The sequence below is a fragment of the Stigmatopora nigra genome, chromosome 11 (assembly GCF_051989575.1).
Source record: "Stigmatopora nigra isolate UIUO_SnigA chromosome 11, RoL_Snig_1.1, whole genome shotgun sequence".
Classification (NCBI taxonomy): domain Eukaryota; kingdom Metazoa; phylum Chordata; class Actinopteri; order Syngnathiformes; family Syngnathidae; genus Stigmatopora; species Stigmatopora nigra.
This window is the reverse complement of record NC_135518.1, coordinates 4,183,853-4,198,751: the sequence shown is the minus strand read 5'-3', so window position 1 is coordinate 4,198,751 and position 14,899 is coordinate 4,183,853. Positions and strand designations below refer to the sequence as shown.

The following is a 14,899-nucleotide window of genomic DNA, read 5'->3' as shown; positions in this document are numbered from 1 at the left end:
TTCATCATTTCATGGTGTTCATCACTAGTCTTCATCAATAGAAAACATTGTTGCTTTACAAAATAAATTGCATTCACAGACTACACATGACCTTCTTTCATTCTAATGCGCTTATTCTACCATCACAACCTATAAGCATAAAATTATCTAAATATTCTTGTTAATAATGTGAACATGAGCAATGTGTGCTTTGCACGCTGCACTGGCACAGCATCGCATTAGCGGAAAAAACAATTTTTCCCTTTGAACAGTTTCCTGCGTTTTGTAACTTCCGTTAAGGAGGTCGTATAACCCGCGCAACTTGGCAGGGTACCTCCGGGGAGTTGGAACTCCGCTAAACTCTTTTGCATGGTATAAACTATTCAATAACTGTTTGCTTTTTTCCAGTTTGGCAACCCACAACAACAAAACTCCAACTCATTATTCGTTACTTAGGTTATACATTGCAAAAATATGCACAGTAGGCTGGTTGAACACACTAAATTCCCCAAGGTATGACTATACGCATGAAATGTTGTCCATCTCCTTGTGCCCTGTGATTGGCTGGCAACCAATTCAAGGTATAACCCGCCTCCCCTCCATTGTTGAATGGTGCCCGTAGTTAGCTGGGGCAGGCTCCAGCACCCTCTGCAAACAACGTGAGGATAAGCGGTTTGGAAAATTAATGAATGATAAAAGAACTGCCAGATTTTTCAAATAATTTTCTACTTGTAAAGTTACATTGGTAAGGTCAATTTTTGACATGCCCACCATTTCATAGCACCTTGGGGAAAAGAAGCAATGGAGCGTAGTAGCAAGGAGCTGCCAGGTCAAGAGCACAGGGGCTCAATGCACACACGGAAGGATTAAGTGGCTACAAAGAAGAAAAGTCTGTTTTTAAGTGGCTATTTGTTAGCTTTGGGCAGGGACAAGACACACGTTATGTAGATGGAAACAAACAAGTCCGGAGGTCCTTCTCCGCATCAGTAGATCAAAGTGGTGTGCTGTTGTGTGGCGGACTTTGTTTTTTGAGCTACATCATCTTCTATTTGTCTTCTTATTTGAAGTTTCATACAGGATATGTAATTTAAATACAATCACGTTTAAAGTGGTTAGATCTATAGGATGGCTGGTGTTATGTTCTCTTAGTTTGAGGCTTCTGATTGGTAATTTGACATAATTAATGGTCATTGTAAAAACAGCTAATTTTTCGGAAACTTGTTGTTCATTAACGAGTTAACAAGATTCATACAGAAGGACTATTTTGTTTACTGGGACCATTTTTTATGGAGCAGTGTGGGAAGAGCATTTACTGCACATTTCCACACTCGTGTCAGCATCTGTGCACACTTGGTTCTCTTTCTGAAAATTAGTAGTGATGAAAAGCGAAACACAAGGGAGAGATTTCTTTAAAGCACTGGTGTTGTATTGCCGGCCATTTCACCGCCAAGCGGGAAACTATCCGTCGTTAGGCTCAAAACGGATCTATCATCACCATACATTATGGTCAAAATACACCCAGGGGGAGGCGTGTGATACACAACCCAAAATGAGCTGCTGTAATATTTGGGAAATGACAAAGAAAAACACAAAACTGGCAAAATGAGAGCAACATTTGAGTTTTTTTCTTAAAGGTCTTATTTTTGCTTCAACCCTCCTTCTCCACCAGCCATTTATCCTTCAGGGGGCGTAATCAATGGCTTTTCTTAGTATGGTCCACTTAACCACGATGGCACATTTTATTTGGGTGGAAGATGGGGGCTTTATTTTCTCACTGACATAAAACCTGGGCTGGTATAATCACTGAAAGGAGACATTTCACCGTGCAAAAATTAGCTAGTCTAGGTACATTATCTTTTTTTCCTTGGGAAACATTAGTATTCAATGCTACCATTGCCTCGATTAATCCACTAAATTAGAACTAATCCATTATCAAATGGAACAACCACTATCTGGATAGTCGACAAGATGTTAAGACACATTGACACTCTCAACAGCAATATTTAAGTAATGTCTTTTGAAATGATTATTGCTTTTTATACTACAAACAAATGGGAAAAAAAATTATCTCTTCTTTAATTTATTTGTTAATCCTTCAAGGCAGCCCGTCGGCTCATTGGTTTTCTCCAGGTACTCCGGTTTCTTCCCACATTCAAAAGACATGCATGATAGGCTTATTGGACACTCTAAATTTCCACCAAGTATCAGTGTGATCATGAATGGTTGTTTGTCTCTTTTTGCCCTGCGATTGGCTGTCCACCGATTGAGGGTGTTCCCCGCCTTGTCCCTAAAAGCAGGTGGCATAGGCTCCAGCACCCCCCGCGACCATAACGAGGATAAAGCAGTTCAGAAATGAATGATTGAATGAATGTTAATACTTCATTTCAGAATTGTCATATTCAGAATTTATATGGAAAAAACTGTTTTAAACAATTTTTTTAGAAACAATGTCCAAAAAATGTCCAAATCTATTTTTTAAAAAATATTTGCACTTTTAAAATTATTTTATATTTTTTTCAAATAAAGGGAAATATTATTACATTTATTAACCTTTTATTCCTTATTAAATGAATTATTTTATACATAATATATAAAATTTTTAGAAACAATGTCCAAAAAATGTCCAAATCTATTTTTTAAAAAATATTTGCACTTTTAAAATTATTTTATATTTTTTTCAAATAAAGGGAAATGTTATTACATTTATTAACCTTTTATTCCTTATTAAATGAATTATTTTATATATAATATATACATTTTTTAAGTAATACAAAATGGGGCTAGTGTTGACATAAAAACTCTCCAAATCTTAATTTTTGAGCCACTCAACAGTAAAGAAAGTGAAAAATATTTATCTTGAATATAAAAGGAAAGATCGCTGCCAACCCTCCCAGTCAAAATTGATCTTTCAAGCTCCAGTACAAAATAGCTGACAAATAAAACAGGCTGTCCCAATACCTTTTCGCATCAAGTTCTGTATACAATTGATATCTATGAATACTGTGATTAGGGTATGTATTCCCCATTTGGAATTTCGGGTCAAACTTCAATCACACACGTAACCCAAGTCGGTCATTTATTCTTAATAAATAATATTGGATTTGAAACCACTCACGTGAAGAGAAAGCTGGCATGCCATGCAGTCGCATCCTGACTGTGGCAAACACACCAACACAATCCCTTTGCTACAGGACATCTCACTCTCTCGCATGCCCTCCAGGGTTTTGTTAGCAGGGAGCAGGAGTCCATTAGGAGCCTATGAATTCAATTAGGTTACAGTGACCGTATATAATACCTGGAGCATTACGCTGTCAGTCGATTGGGAGGGCAGGTCATTGTATGACCCAATTAGATTTTCTTTTCTGCAACAATAAGTCTGGCAAGAAATAAAGTTTAATAAAATTAATGTGGGAGCAACAGTACTTTTGGTAGGGCTCGGCGATATAGAAAAAAAATCTTGGTATGCCACGATTTTGGGGGAAAAATGTTAGGTACAACCGCATTTGTCTAAGTGGATTGTGATTTAATTGTTTCGTGTGTGTTCATTTTCCTTAACTCATCAACTGCAATTGATGCCTAGTCAATGTTGTTGTTCAAAATTTTGACATGTTTTATGTGTAAAACAACTCATTTTAAAAAAGAAACACTGTTTTATTCAGCATTGTTAAGGGCAGCCAATTAGTTCATTGCAAAGATAAGCACCTGATTTCATCACACTAAATCGGATAACTTTTTAAAAAACTTTTTCTGCTTTAGGTAAATTAATATGAAATAAATTAATGATTGAATGGGACAATATTTACTTGAAATTGAAAAAAATAGAAAATGTAAGAACTTTATAAAAAATCTTTATATCCTTCATTTTATATAATATTTAAAAAGAACATTTGCATCACTAATCACATATTTTTTTGATTCTCAAAATAACTTGTTTGAGGTGATTTATGGTTAACTGTCAATTACTCTATCTAAATTATTGGGTGCCATTGGTGATGCTAGTAAAGAATCCATTTGATGACTATTGATTCCCTTGATGAAAAAAAACGGAAAATAAATAACTCAAACCGTTTCATCGTATATTAGGATAAATCTTGCAGACATTTGAAAAACTTTTTTTGTTGTACTTTATTTCTCAGTATTTGTAATTTTCCTTGTAATATGTTTTTAATGTTGCAGTTTTGTAATGTATTGGAATGTATGTGTTGGGACCCGATTTTTTTAATGTTTTTAGGAAAATAATCTTTTTTAAAAAACTAGTGTACTAGGACATGTACAAAATTAACATTGAAGCTGTTAGAACTATTGGAATGTTAATGGTGTTTTCCTTAGTTTCAATGTTGTAAGTGGTAATTTATCAAAGTTACTCTGTGGTCAGTGTTGGCTTTTAAGACAATTATGGTTTGTCTTGCACTCTCGATGAACTGTATGTTAATGTTGCATATCTATTCATTGTCTTATCTATGTTGTCTCCCCATCAGAGTCCTCCTTCATGGTTTCTGCATCATCTCGGACGCCATCCGTGACTTACGGAGACTCTTTTGACCTCCTCTGTCTGGTGAAGCCCCGCCACAACCCCCGTGTGCCCACCTCGGTCACGTGGCGCTTCATGCCGGCTGGTGCTGATGAGGGCGAGGGAGACTTCAAGGAACTGGTGACTTTCACCCGGGAGGGCACGCTGCAGTGGGGGGAGCAGCTGCTAGGCTTGGGCACCCGCACCACCGTGGATCGCTCGCACTCCAATACCAACTTCCGGCTGTCGGTGACGCGGGTGGGTCGACGCGAGGCTGGCAAATATCAGTGCACCGCCGTCCTGTGGAGGAAAAACTATGACAACAGCTGGAGTCGAGTGGCCAATCGCACCTCCAACCTATTGGGAATCAGTGTCGTCCAACCAGGTAAGATATTCATTCTTTCACCATCCATGTGACTTCTCAGTCATTGGGTTTCCTGAATATGTTCTATTTTTGTAAATTAGGTTTATTTCGATTCTATTGTTTACCAGTGTATTTATTATATAGAATTCAAATTGTTATTTAATGTGTAAAATTTATAAACAATTTACAAAAAAATTGAAATAATTTACTAGTTTATTTATTATACATAATTTAAATTGTCATTTAATGTGTGAAATGTATATACATTTAATGTACTAGTTTATTTATTATACATAATTTAAATTATGTAATTTAATGTGTAAAATGTATATACATTTAATTTACTAGTTTATTTATTATACATAATTTAAATTGTCATTTAATGTTTAAAATGTATATACATTTATTTACTAGTTCATTTATTATACATAATTTAAATTATGTATTTTAATGTGTCCAATGTATATACATTTATTTTACTAGTTTATTTATTATACATAATTTAAATTATGTAATTTAATGTGTAAAATTTATATACATTCAATTTACTAGTTTATTTATTATACATAATTTAAATTATGTCATTTAATGTCTAAGAAGACTTATATAATTATTTGTTATTATATCATGACAGATTTTTTTTTCTTGTTGGTCGTTTTTATTTTATTCAACAATATCTCCAATTGATTCATCAGCTGTCCAACTAGTTGTTTGTTCATTTGCCAATCAATACATTTTCGATTAGTCGACCAAACTCTCACTTCAACCTCCATGGCTTCAGAACGGAGAAGAGATCCGCTTTCTCTAATTGCTCTTGCTCCATGCTTTTGCAACTAATTGGAGCAGACGTGGGCATTTTACGCGCACAACAGGGTGGAGTCTCCTAATGGAGCCGGGCGGACGGAGGACTAAAGATCCCACAGGAAGAAAGAACAAAGTGCAAAGAAGGCAAGAAGATGGGAAGCCAGTCCCCGACGTTTTTTGCGAAAGCGGCAAAGTGTGATAAAGAGCGTCTTTTTCTCCTTGAACTTGTGCCTTTCTCAGTGGAGGCATTAAACTGTCCACGTCAACTGCACTGGACCCGTGTGCCCCACGCGCACGTACTCTCACTTCCAATTAGTGGCTAAAGTCAAACAACAAATGGCCGCACAGATTCACACCGGCCCAATTTGGCTCAGTGGCGCGCAATAGCACAATACATAATTCATAATCTTTTTGCACGGCAACGCACTCGTAACAAAACATTTTTTTTATGAACTTGGATTACGATGCAGACACTCAAAAATAAGTTTAATCGAACCTAACACTTAATTCTAATTTAGTTTGACATTTTGATACCTATCTTCTCCCAGGTTGGCTCTATTTGCCCTGCCTACACACTGACTTTCAGTCAATATCGAGGGTTGTTTGAGTTTGTATTCCCTTCAAAATATCCCCAAAATGATGCACACAAATGTCCTCACAATAGGATAACACACGACCACTTGTATACAAGTAGTAGTATATACGCCATTCGCACTAAAGCTAAAATAAACAAAGAAAAAAATGCAATGCTCCGCCCAGTGCTCGCAGGGACATTACAAAGAGGGAGTTGCGACCATAGACATTACACGAGGGATTTGCGGGGAGAGAGACAGTGCCCATGATGTTCTTATGAGCAGTGTCTCGCGTCTGATGTCTGCTCGTATCTCAAGATAAAAATTTGCCCGAAATTTTACACTTATTTCGAATTGCTCGTATGTCGGGCCACTCGTATGTCGAGGTACCACTGTATATGTATGTGTATGCTTATACATATGCGTATATACGTGTATATATATATATATATATATATATATATATATATATATATATATATATATATATGTATTTATGTATATATGTAACACTGCTAAATGAATGCGATACATCGACTCCCCAAACCAAAGTAAAAAGAACTGTGCTAACTCTAAACCGAGTATGTACAAATAACAGAATGAGCGGTGATACCGCATGATTTATTTTCTTTTTCAAGTGAGAATGGTCTGCTCTGCAAAACACGCAGGGACGTGAAAGTTGTAAGCGAGTTTTGCGATGGAAAAATATGGACTAATTGGACTACCTCAAGCGACACATTCAGCAGATAAGTCCTTTTATAAAGAGTGAGAAGTGAGATGAAAAGAAGTGGAAAAATAACGTGACATTTAAGTCAGATTCCCCGTGTCATTTATTAAGATGTTTTCTGTATGGATATTAAACGATAGATTTTTCTTAATGATCATTTATGCGTGGGAAAAAAGGCACCTACTGATGACAGGTGTGATACTAGTGTGTTGCCATAGTGGGCACTTCTGGTGTTTGTCACAGTCGTCCTCAGTGTTGTCAGGGAAGTTGTCTGTATGTCCAGACATATGATAAATTAGAGGGAACATTGCGTCCAACCCATTTTGACTGGCAGGTGGCAAATGAATGGTTGCTCAGTCAAAATGTGTTAGAAGTCGAGTGCTTTTAATATAGTGTGAGCGTATTCACAACTGCTCTGTTTGATTCGGACTATTCCCCCCCAAATTGTGGTGCATGCTTTTTGGGTTAGTGTTACTACAAACCAGCAAACTGTAGTGTGGAGAGGTGGTTTCAGTTCGCTTCCAAGCGAACCGTGGTGTGGTTCACTATTGTATGTTGGAAAGTGACTGCACCCTGCTTCAAACCAGTTCTGAAATAACACACCTTATTGCACCTAACAAACTTAGCAACAGTGGTGGTTAGCATTATGTTGTGGTTAGCAGTGTGTTGTGGTTCAACGTGGAGCAATGTGGAGATAGAAGGTCTACTTGATATTTGAGCAGACGGCATCATAGAAAGTAGGTTGAAAAATACACATCTTTAGCACTACGATGGAGGGGAAAGTCTTATGAGCAGAACACTGAATTTCCATGAGTCTATATTTTACCGCGCCAAGATCCTTATGTCCAAAGATTGAACGAATTTTGCACGTATGGGTTTGTTGTCAAATCCTGCAGGTCTTGGGGAAATTTGCAAAGTGAAAAGGAACCGCAACAAACTGCAAAAGATAAATTGTTTTCTGGTCTGAAAGCAAACTTTGGACTTTCTTGATGGCAATATCTCCTGAAACATAAGCATTCATAGCTTGTCCTCCCAATTTAAAGGAATTAGAATTCTATTGTTGTTTCGGGCATCCAATGATTTACAAGGCTCATAAAAAACGAAATTGTTTCATTTTTAGTTTAACAATGTCCTCAACGATTTATCAATCTAAATTCGGGTTGATTTATTTAATTGATGATGAAACATGGCATCCATTCAAGACTTAGATCTGACAGCCAGCAGTTGAGCAAAATGTAAATGAATGCCTGAACAGCACTTTTTATATATTTTTTTTTTCAGGAAGGAGCCTATGTAGTATTTGCTCTTCAATTATTCATTAAATTGCCCTAACTTTTTCATAGCCATTAAAGGAACATGTTCAGTGGAAATACTTATAAGACAGTTTTCAATGGGTGAGGCAAAATTTTCCCATTCATTCATTTTCTGAATCACTTATCCTCACAAGGCTCACAGGAGCATATCCCAGCTGATTGGGATTGGTGGCCAGCCAAACACTGGATTTTAAAAGATTTCTGATTTGATCTGATCAGTGAATAACGAGATGAGTTCTCTTTCTTCTTCTCGGCTGCTGCACTTTGTAGGCAACATAAATTACTTTAATTGGATTGGATAACTTTATTGATCCCGTATTCAGGAAATTTCATTGTCACAGTAGCTAAGTTAATAAATAAAATATATTCATGAATAAATATATAAATAAATAGGAAAGGCATTTTAGATTTTAGGTAATAAGTAAGTTAATAAATAAAATAAATCCACGAATAAATATATAAATAAATAAGCGTGTTGCTGAAAGAAAAAATATATAAATACGCATATATACATACATACCTATTTATAAATATATATATACATACATACATACATACATACATACATACACATAGATGTACATGTAAACATAGGGTAGATCTTAATGTACTGTAGTTCCACCTGCCGTCACAGCAACAGAAACAAACGTGGTGCTCCTAACTCAGCTCTTTCTACTGTATCTTTATGTCAATATGATGAACTTCCATTTTGAATATGAACAAAGTTGACAAGCTTGTGCTATGATTGTCTTTTGTGTTATTCTACCCCCCTAAACATATTATTTGTGCACCTATTTAATTATCTTGCGTTTTCAAACCCCTGCATTTGAAGATTTGCGCGTCATTTACAGGTTTATGTTTTGGTAGATAATATACTTAGGTTGTAGGCTGCACATGCTGTATGTTCAGATAGATTAGATAACTTTATTCATCCTGTATTCGGGAAATTTCATTGTCACAGTAGCAAGAGGGTGAGAATACAGACACAGGAAAAGCCATTTTAGACGTAAATAAATAGGTAATAAATAAGTTATTAAAAAATAAGTACATGAATAAACAAATTAATTAATAAATAGGCATGTTGCTGATCATTACTAACATTCCCGTGTAATTTGTGAACTTTGGTTTTTCCTTATTGAAATGCAATATCGGTATGCAACAGCAGATTGATTTGATCTAAAAACCCAAAGTAGAAGGGATACTGTGCACTTCAGTATTTTGATCCATTTGTACTATTTTGTCTCAATGTTATCCACCATTCATACATAATGTTCATTTTATTTGTGGCGCAAAATACACAAAGATTTCTTTGTCACTGTCGCTGATCAATTTCCTCTCGACAATTTACAGCAGGATCATTGTCACAGATTAAATAGTGAGTTGCCAGATAGAGGAAGACCTTGAACTCATCCCCTGCCTTTTCAGGTTAAACCAAAACTAAAATACCCGCCGGGAAAAAGTAAATGAGGTTTCAGGATGATGAGGCCATTTCCAAATAACTCCTGAAGGGCCACTCGACGTTTTCTCCAGCGCGGCGGCTGTTAAGGTCACCTCGCAGATACCAGCGCCGTCTGGCAACGTACGCTCGTGTTCATTTCTGTTTGTGTACGCCGATCGATATGTCGCACTGAGGGACGCTTGGGTTCGCTCACGGAACTACATTTCGGGGCCCCCCGTGAAAGACTTATCGATCACCATATTCTGTCTTTGTTAGTGCAAATGTTTCCCACAGGCAATCCAAAGGACACATCATAACTTAGTTTGTTGTGCCATAACTTTTGAAAGAACTGATCTTTAAGGCCAAAAGTTCGCTTTCTTTGGCAGAATATAACCCCTTCTGATAAATCAAATGAAAATGCTTAGAAAAAGTCACAACTCCACAAACTTTATTGCACCTTTTTTATATTACCGTATTTTCACGACTATAAGGTCCACCCTCAATGAATGACATTTTTTCATATATAAGGCGCACTGTATTATAAGGCTCACTGTATTATAAGGCGCACTGTCTATTTTGGAGAAAATTTAACACTTAAGTGCTCCTTATAGTCGTGAAAATACGGTAATTGCTATTGACTCCCAGGTATGAAGCACTCACTACACAATCACCTCTAGAGCCAGCCATTGTTGATGTTTTGATTTTTTTTGTATAAAATCTTGCAGTGGGGGAGGAGCTATATGGTGGAAGATTTTGTGAACTAAGATGGCATCTGCATATTTAACGGTATTATTTCAGTTCGGGCATTTGTGTTTTTTTTTTTATATCCGACTGGTGGTTTTTCGTTTTTGGATTTCTGTTTTTTCCATATATAAGGCGCATCGTCTGTTTTGGAGAAAATGTAAGACTTTTAAGTGCGCCTTATAGTCGTGAAACTACGTTAACTCATTTTTAAAAATTGATGATTTGACGGGTCCTAAGCAGTGTCGGAAATAAGGCCGTTAAATTCGTTACGGCACAAAACTAAACTAGTTTTTCTACTTTAATCCTTCGAACGCAACATTTTCTTAATCTATAATGGCAATATAAAAATGCTGAGTGCTTCCCACGTTACTTTAGTTATGTGATCCAAGTGAAGTTTCCCTACTGTCTACATTTTCTGTACTTATGCATGCATGTCAGGCACACAGTGAGCAAACATGATTGACGTATACTCAACTGAACCTCAGCGGTGTGCTCACATCACACAGAAAATCATCCCCAAACCCTCATTGGTCCCAATCCCTCAGTCTGAATATAATGTTCAAGGACACAACTCATTTTACCAGCATCTCTGTGGCTTTCTGTTACTCTGGTGTTCTTTTTTTTTTGTCATCTTTGCGTTCTTGAACAAATCTTGGACTCCATGTGGCTCCTCTTGGATAGAGCACGTCCCAGAAGAAGGGATTGTTTGGCTAATATAGGGTAAACGGTCAGCTGAAGCTAATAAGGGAAACAGTTTTACAGAGTAGGGCAGGTTTTACTAGTATGGCCTACTAAACACAGACATAAACCTGAGAGGGGGGGGGGGGGGGTGAACATTATACCATCAGTAAAGGAATTTGGCATTTGGAGTACTGCACAAGGCTTAAGCTATTTTTCTTTTTAAAATACCTCTTAAATAGAGAGGTCAATTTACATAGGTACAGTTGATTAATATTGTGCTTATTATTTTATCTCTCATTTTGTGGTCCGCTTTATCCTCATTAGGGTCGCAGGGAATGTTGAAGCCTGCTTATTATTTGATGTATTTGATATTGCCCAGCAACTTTTGTTTTGAAAGCAAGTTCACTAGTCAGAATTTTTGAAAGTTATTTGATGTTAGATGGAAGTTTTCTTTTGTCTTCCTGTACGACAAAAAGCTTTTTAAAATCATAATTCATTTTTTTAAAAACTAGTATCGTAATTGCTTTCATAATTGAACAACTAGTAAAGTAATGTTACTTTTCAGAGTAGTAAATACTTTTCAAAAGTAACTTGAACTACACTGGTCCTTGGAGAAAATAGGCAGATTTTTAACTCATTAATCTATTTTGATCAACTAATTTGAAATATTTGCAAACAATTTGTATTTTTTGGTCCATTTTGTTGCTGAATTTTTTTTTAGATATTTGAGAGAAAAATATCATTTTGAATATAATGACATATCTAAATGATGATGATATTTTGAACCATTTTTCTTCAATTATGCTTGACAAATTGATATATCAATTAAGGAGTTGTGAAACCCAGAACTGTCCAAATCCTCTTTTTTTTTGTATCTCTTAACTCATCCAGACCCACAAAACCGGGTGGGGGATCACAAAGCAGACAATGGGGAAGCAGTGAGTGGGAAATGTCAAGTTTATTGAAACACGGAGTCTGGGTGGGAGGTGAAGTGGTTGCGGTAAGCACAATGGAGACCAACGTGGGTGGCTGGTTATTACCGGGTTGACGGTGTCACCGGGAAAGTGGATGTATCCAACAAGGGGCGTACAGGTCAGGTCCTGGGGGTAGAAAAGAAAAGTCATGAGCCAGTGATGAAAAGTCAATTCACAAGGAACGTGAGAAAAAAAATGACAGGGAAAGATGACAATTTAAACGGGCAACCTGTTGGCGCTTCTGCTGGGCTTTTGTAGCTGACTGACGATATAGTATTACAGTAGTCTTGTTTATTCTTTCATTCTATTCTTATGTTTACAGCTTAATTTTATTGCACATTTAAATACTTTACATACACAATAAATGTAATATTTTTTAATTTTTACTTTCTAATATCTATTAATTTTGATTTTTTTTTACTTTTGAATGAAACCATACAAATAAAAAATGGTTCTTTATTTATTTTTAAGGTTATTTTAAAAGATTTCAATTTGAAAAATGTTGGATCAACTCACAATGATCTCATTTTTTATGCAAAACAAAAATATGAGTATAAAAATGATGGATATTGTCTGCTTTTTCTAGTCCTTGATGAAAGCAAATGAATATTATTTATATGTATTGGTTAAAAGTATACTCGTTAAACAATAGATAGCATGATTTTTACTTGAGCCAATGAGTCAACTAATGACGAAAGTAATTAATGGTTATCAGACAATCCAAATAATTGTTTGTGTGGCACTTAAGTTTTGCATATGTGTGTGAAATGAGGTGTGAGGAACACCCAGCAACTGACCAAATCCATAATTGGCCCCTAAATCACTCTTCCCTCGGTACATACTCAATATTTATGAGCCTCCTCGCCTGCGTGGCATCCATGTCGACGTCTTCTCGTATACATCTGCGCTCTCGGATGAATGGACGACTCCCGCGTCTTTCTCGCCGGGTGCCTCTGAGAATTTCTCCTCAGCTTCTTTTGCATATATACAGCAACTTCGACTCAGCCCTGATTCCCTGCGATGCAGGGGTGGAATCTTTTCTGGCTGCTTCTTCGTGCTACATTATAACAACGCCAATCGAAAGGTTTATATTAGGACTGTTGTCAAGATACTAATACAGTGGTACCTCGAGATATGAGTTTAATACTTTTGTATTGCCATGCCTGGCTGCGTATGTAAAAACAGTGCGTCCTTTGTGTGTTTAAAATACAGAAATAGAACTTGTTATTGACACTGCGGCTAAAAATATGATGCGCCGTATAGTTGTGAAAATATGTTAAAACTAGCCCAACATTTTACTCGTAACTCAAATTACTTATGTCGGGGCACTCGTATGTTGAGGTATGACTGTATGACAAAATCAAAATTGATATTCAAAAAAATTACCCGTTGCCATTTTGACACAACATAAAGAGACGATTTTTAAATGAAAAAAAAATGAACTTGTTCAGGGTTCCTTACATTGGTGATCAGTATTTTGGACAACAAGAAAAAAACTGAAATTGCCAAAAATAGAAAAAGGGAGTCACACTAAATGCCCAGGAAGTGCCCGTGGAATGTCCCAAAATGACTTACAAGTCCCCAAAACGAAATTGAAGTGACGTGGAATGAGCCCGAAATCAACTGACCAATGAAAAAATAAACCCGGAATCCCCTTGAATCAACAGCAAATGGTCCATAAAATACAGGAACTGACCCCAGACTGCCACAAAATCTACTGCAAGTGACCCAAAATCAACATTACGCAACCCATGAATTAAATTAACATGGAAGTGACCACAAAGGGGTGAATTAATGAATGAATGTTCATTCTCTGCCATTCCTCCCAACCCATTGAAATTCACACCACAAGGTGAAGTTGATGGTTGGATGAATGTGCATTACAATCCAAATTACAATGCATATATTGCTTTAGCCGTAATGTGGCTATCTTTGTTTCAGTACCAAACACTTTTTTCTCACTGAAATAGCATTACTGAAAGCTGAAGGTGCTCGGTAGCCTTTATTTCTCTTACTACTCGAGACATCTTGTCCAGTAAATGGCTCGGCGGAGTTCTTTAGTAGAAGAGCAAATGTGACATCCGCTTTCCTCCTTTAGATTTTGCCGCTTCTTTCCCCCGTTGAGCAGCTAAAACGGTCCTTATCAAGTTCCAACTTTGGAAATGTATTTTTTTGCTGTCATTCCCCCATCTAGTCAAGCTCTTTTTTATCACACTGACTGCACGCACTAATTACAGAGCGAGAAACATTTCAAATTAATCCTGTCTATGACCATTCAGAAACACAAATTAAAGACAACAGAACAACACCATATGATGATGACTAAATGATACAAATAGTGAAAATATAGTTTGGGGGGGATGGTCTTCGAGCTCTAGAGTAGTGGATGAAGTGAAAGATTTAATCTTATTTTATGTTGTGCCAAATATTTTTCTCATTAAAAAAAGTCAGCAATTCATATTTTCTTTTGGAAAATCACTTTTAAAAGATCTGATATAATTGTTAATAAATGATAAGTGAAATAATTTTCCAAATATTTGGAATAATATTGATTTCAGTTTTTGGGGGTTCATTTTTTTCATTCCTTTAGTTCAAGAATATTCATTTAGGTGCGTCCCTATTTGCATGTATATTTTCTTCCTCTGCCAACATTTTTATCGTCACGTGCATGTAATAGTGCCAAAAAAGGGCATTGGGCCTACTTCCTGTTTCAGATTGCATTCACGACCCAATTCCATCACCCGTACGAAAGGACTCCACTTACATCGTCTGCTGTGGTGTACTTCATTTCTA

General features: G+C 36.5%; 1 protein-coding gene across 2 annotated transcripts in view; it reads left to right on the top strand.

Moving 5' to 3' along the window:
* The window catches only part of igsf3 (immunoglobulin superfamily, member 3), a 90,704-nt gene that overhangs the window by 55,207 nt on the left and 20,598 nt on the right, over positions 1 to 14,899 (top strand). For both annotated transcript variants that reach the window (XM_077728454.1, XM_077728453.1), the window contains one exon: positions 4,458 to 4,874. In XM_077728454.1, coding sequence (XP_077584580.1) covers positions 4,458 to 4,874 — 417 coding nt within the window. The remainder of the gene's footprint in view (positions 1 to 4,457; positions 4,875 to 14,899) is intronic.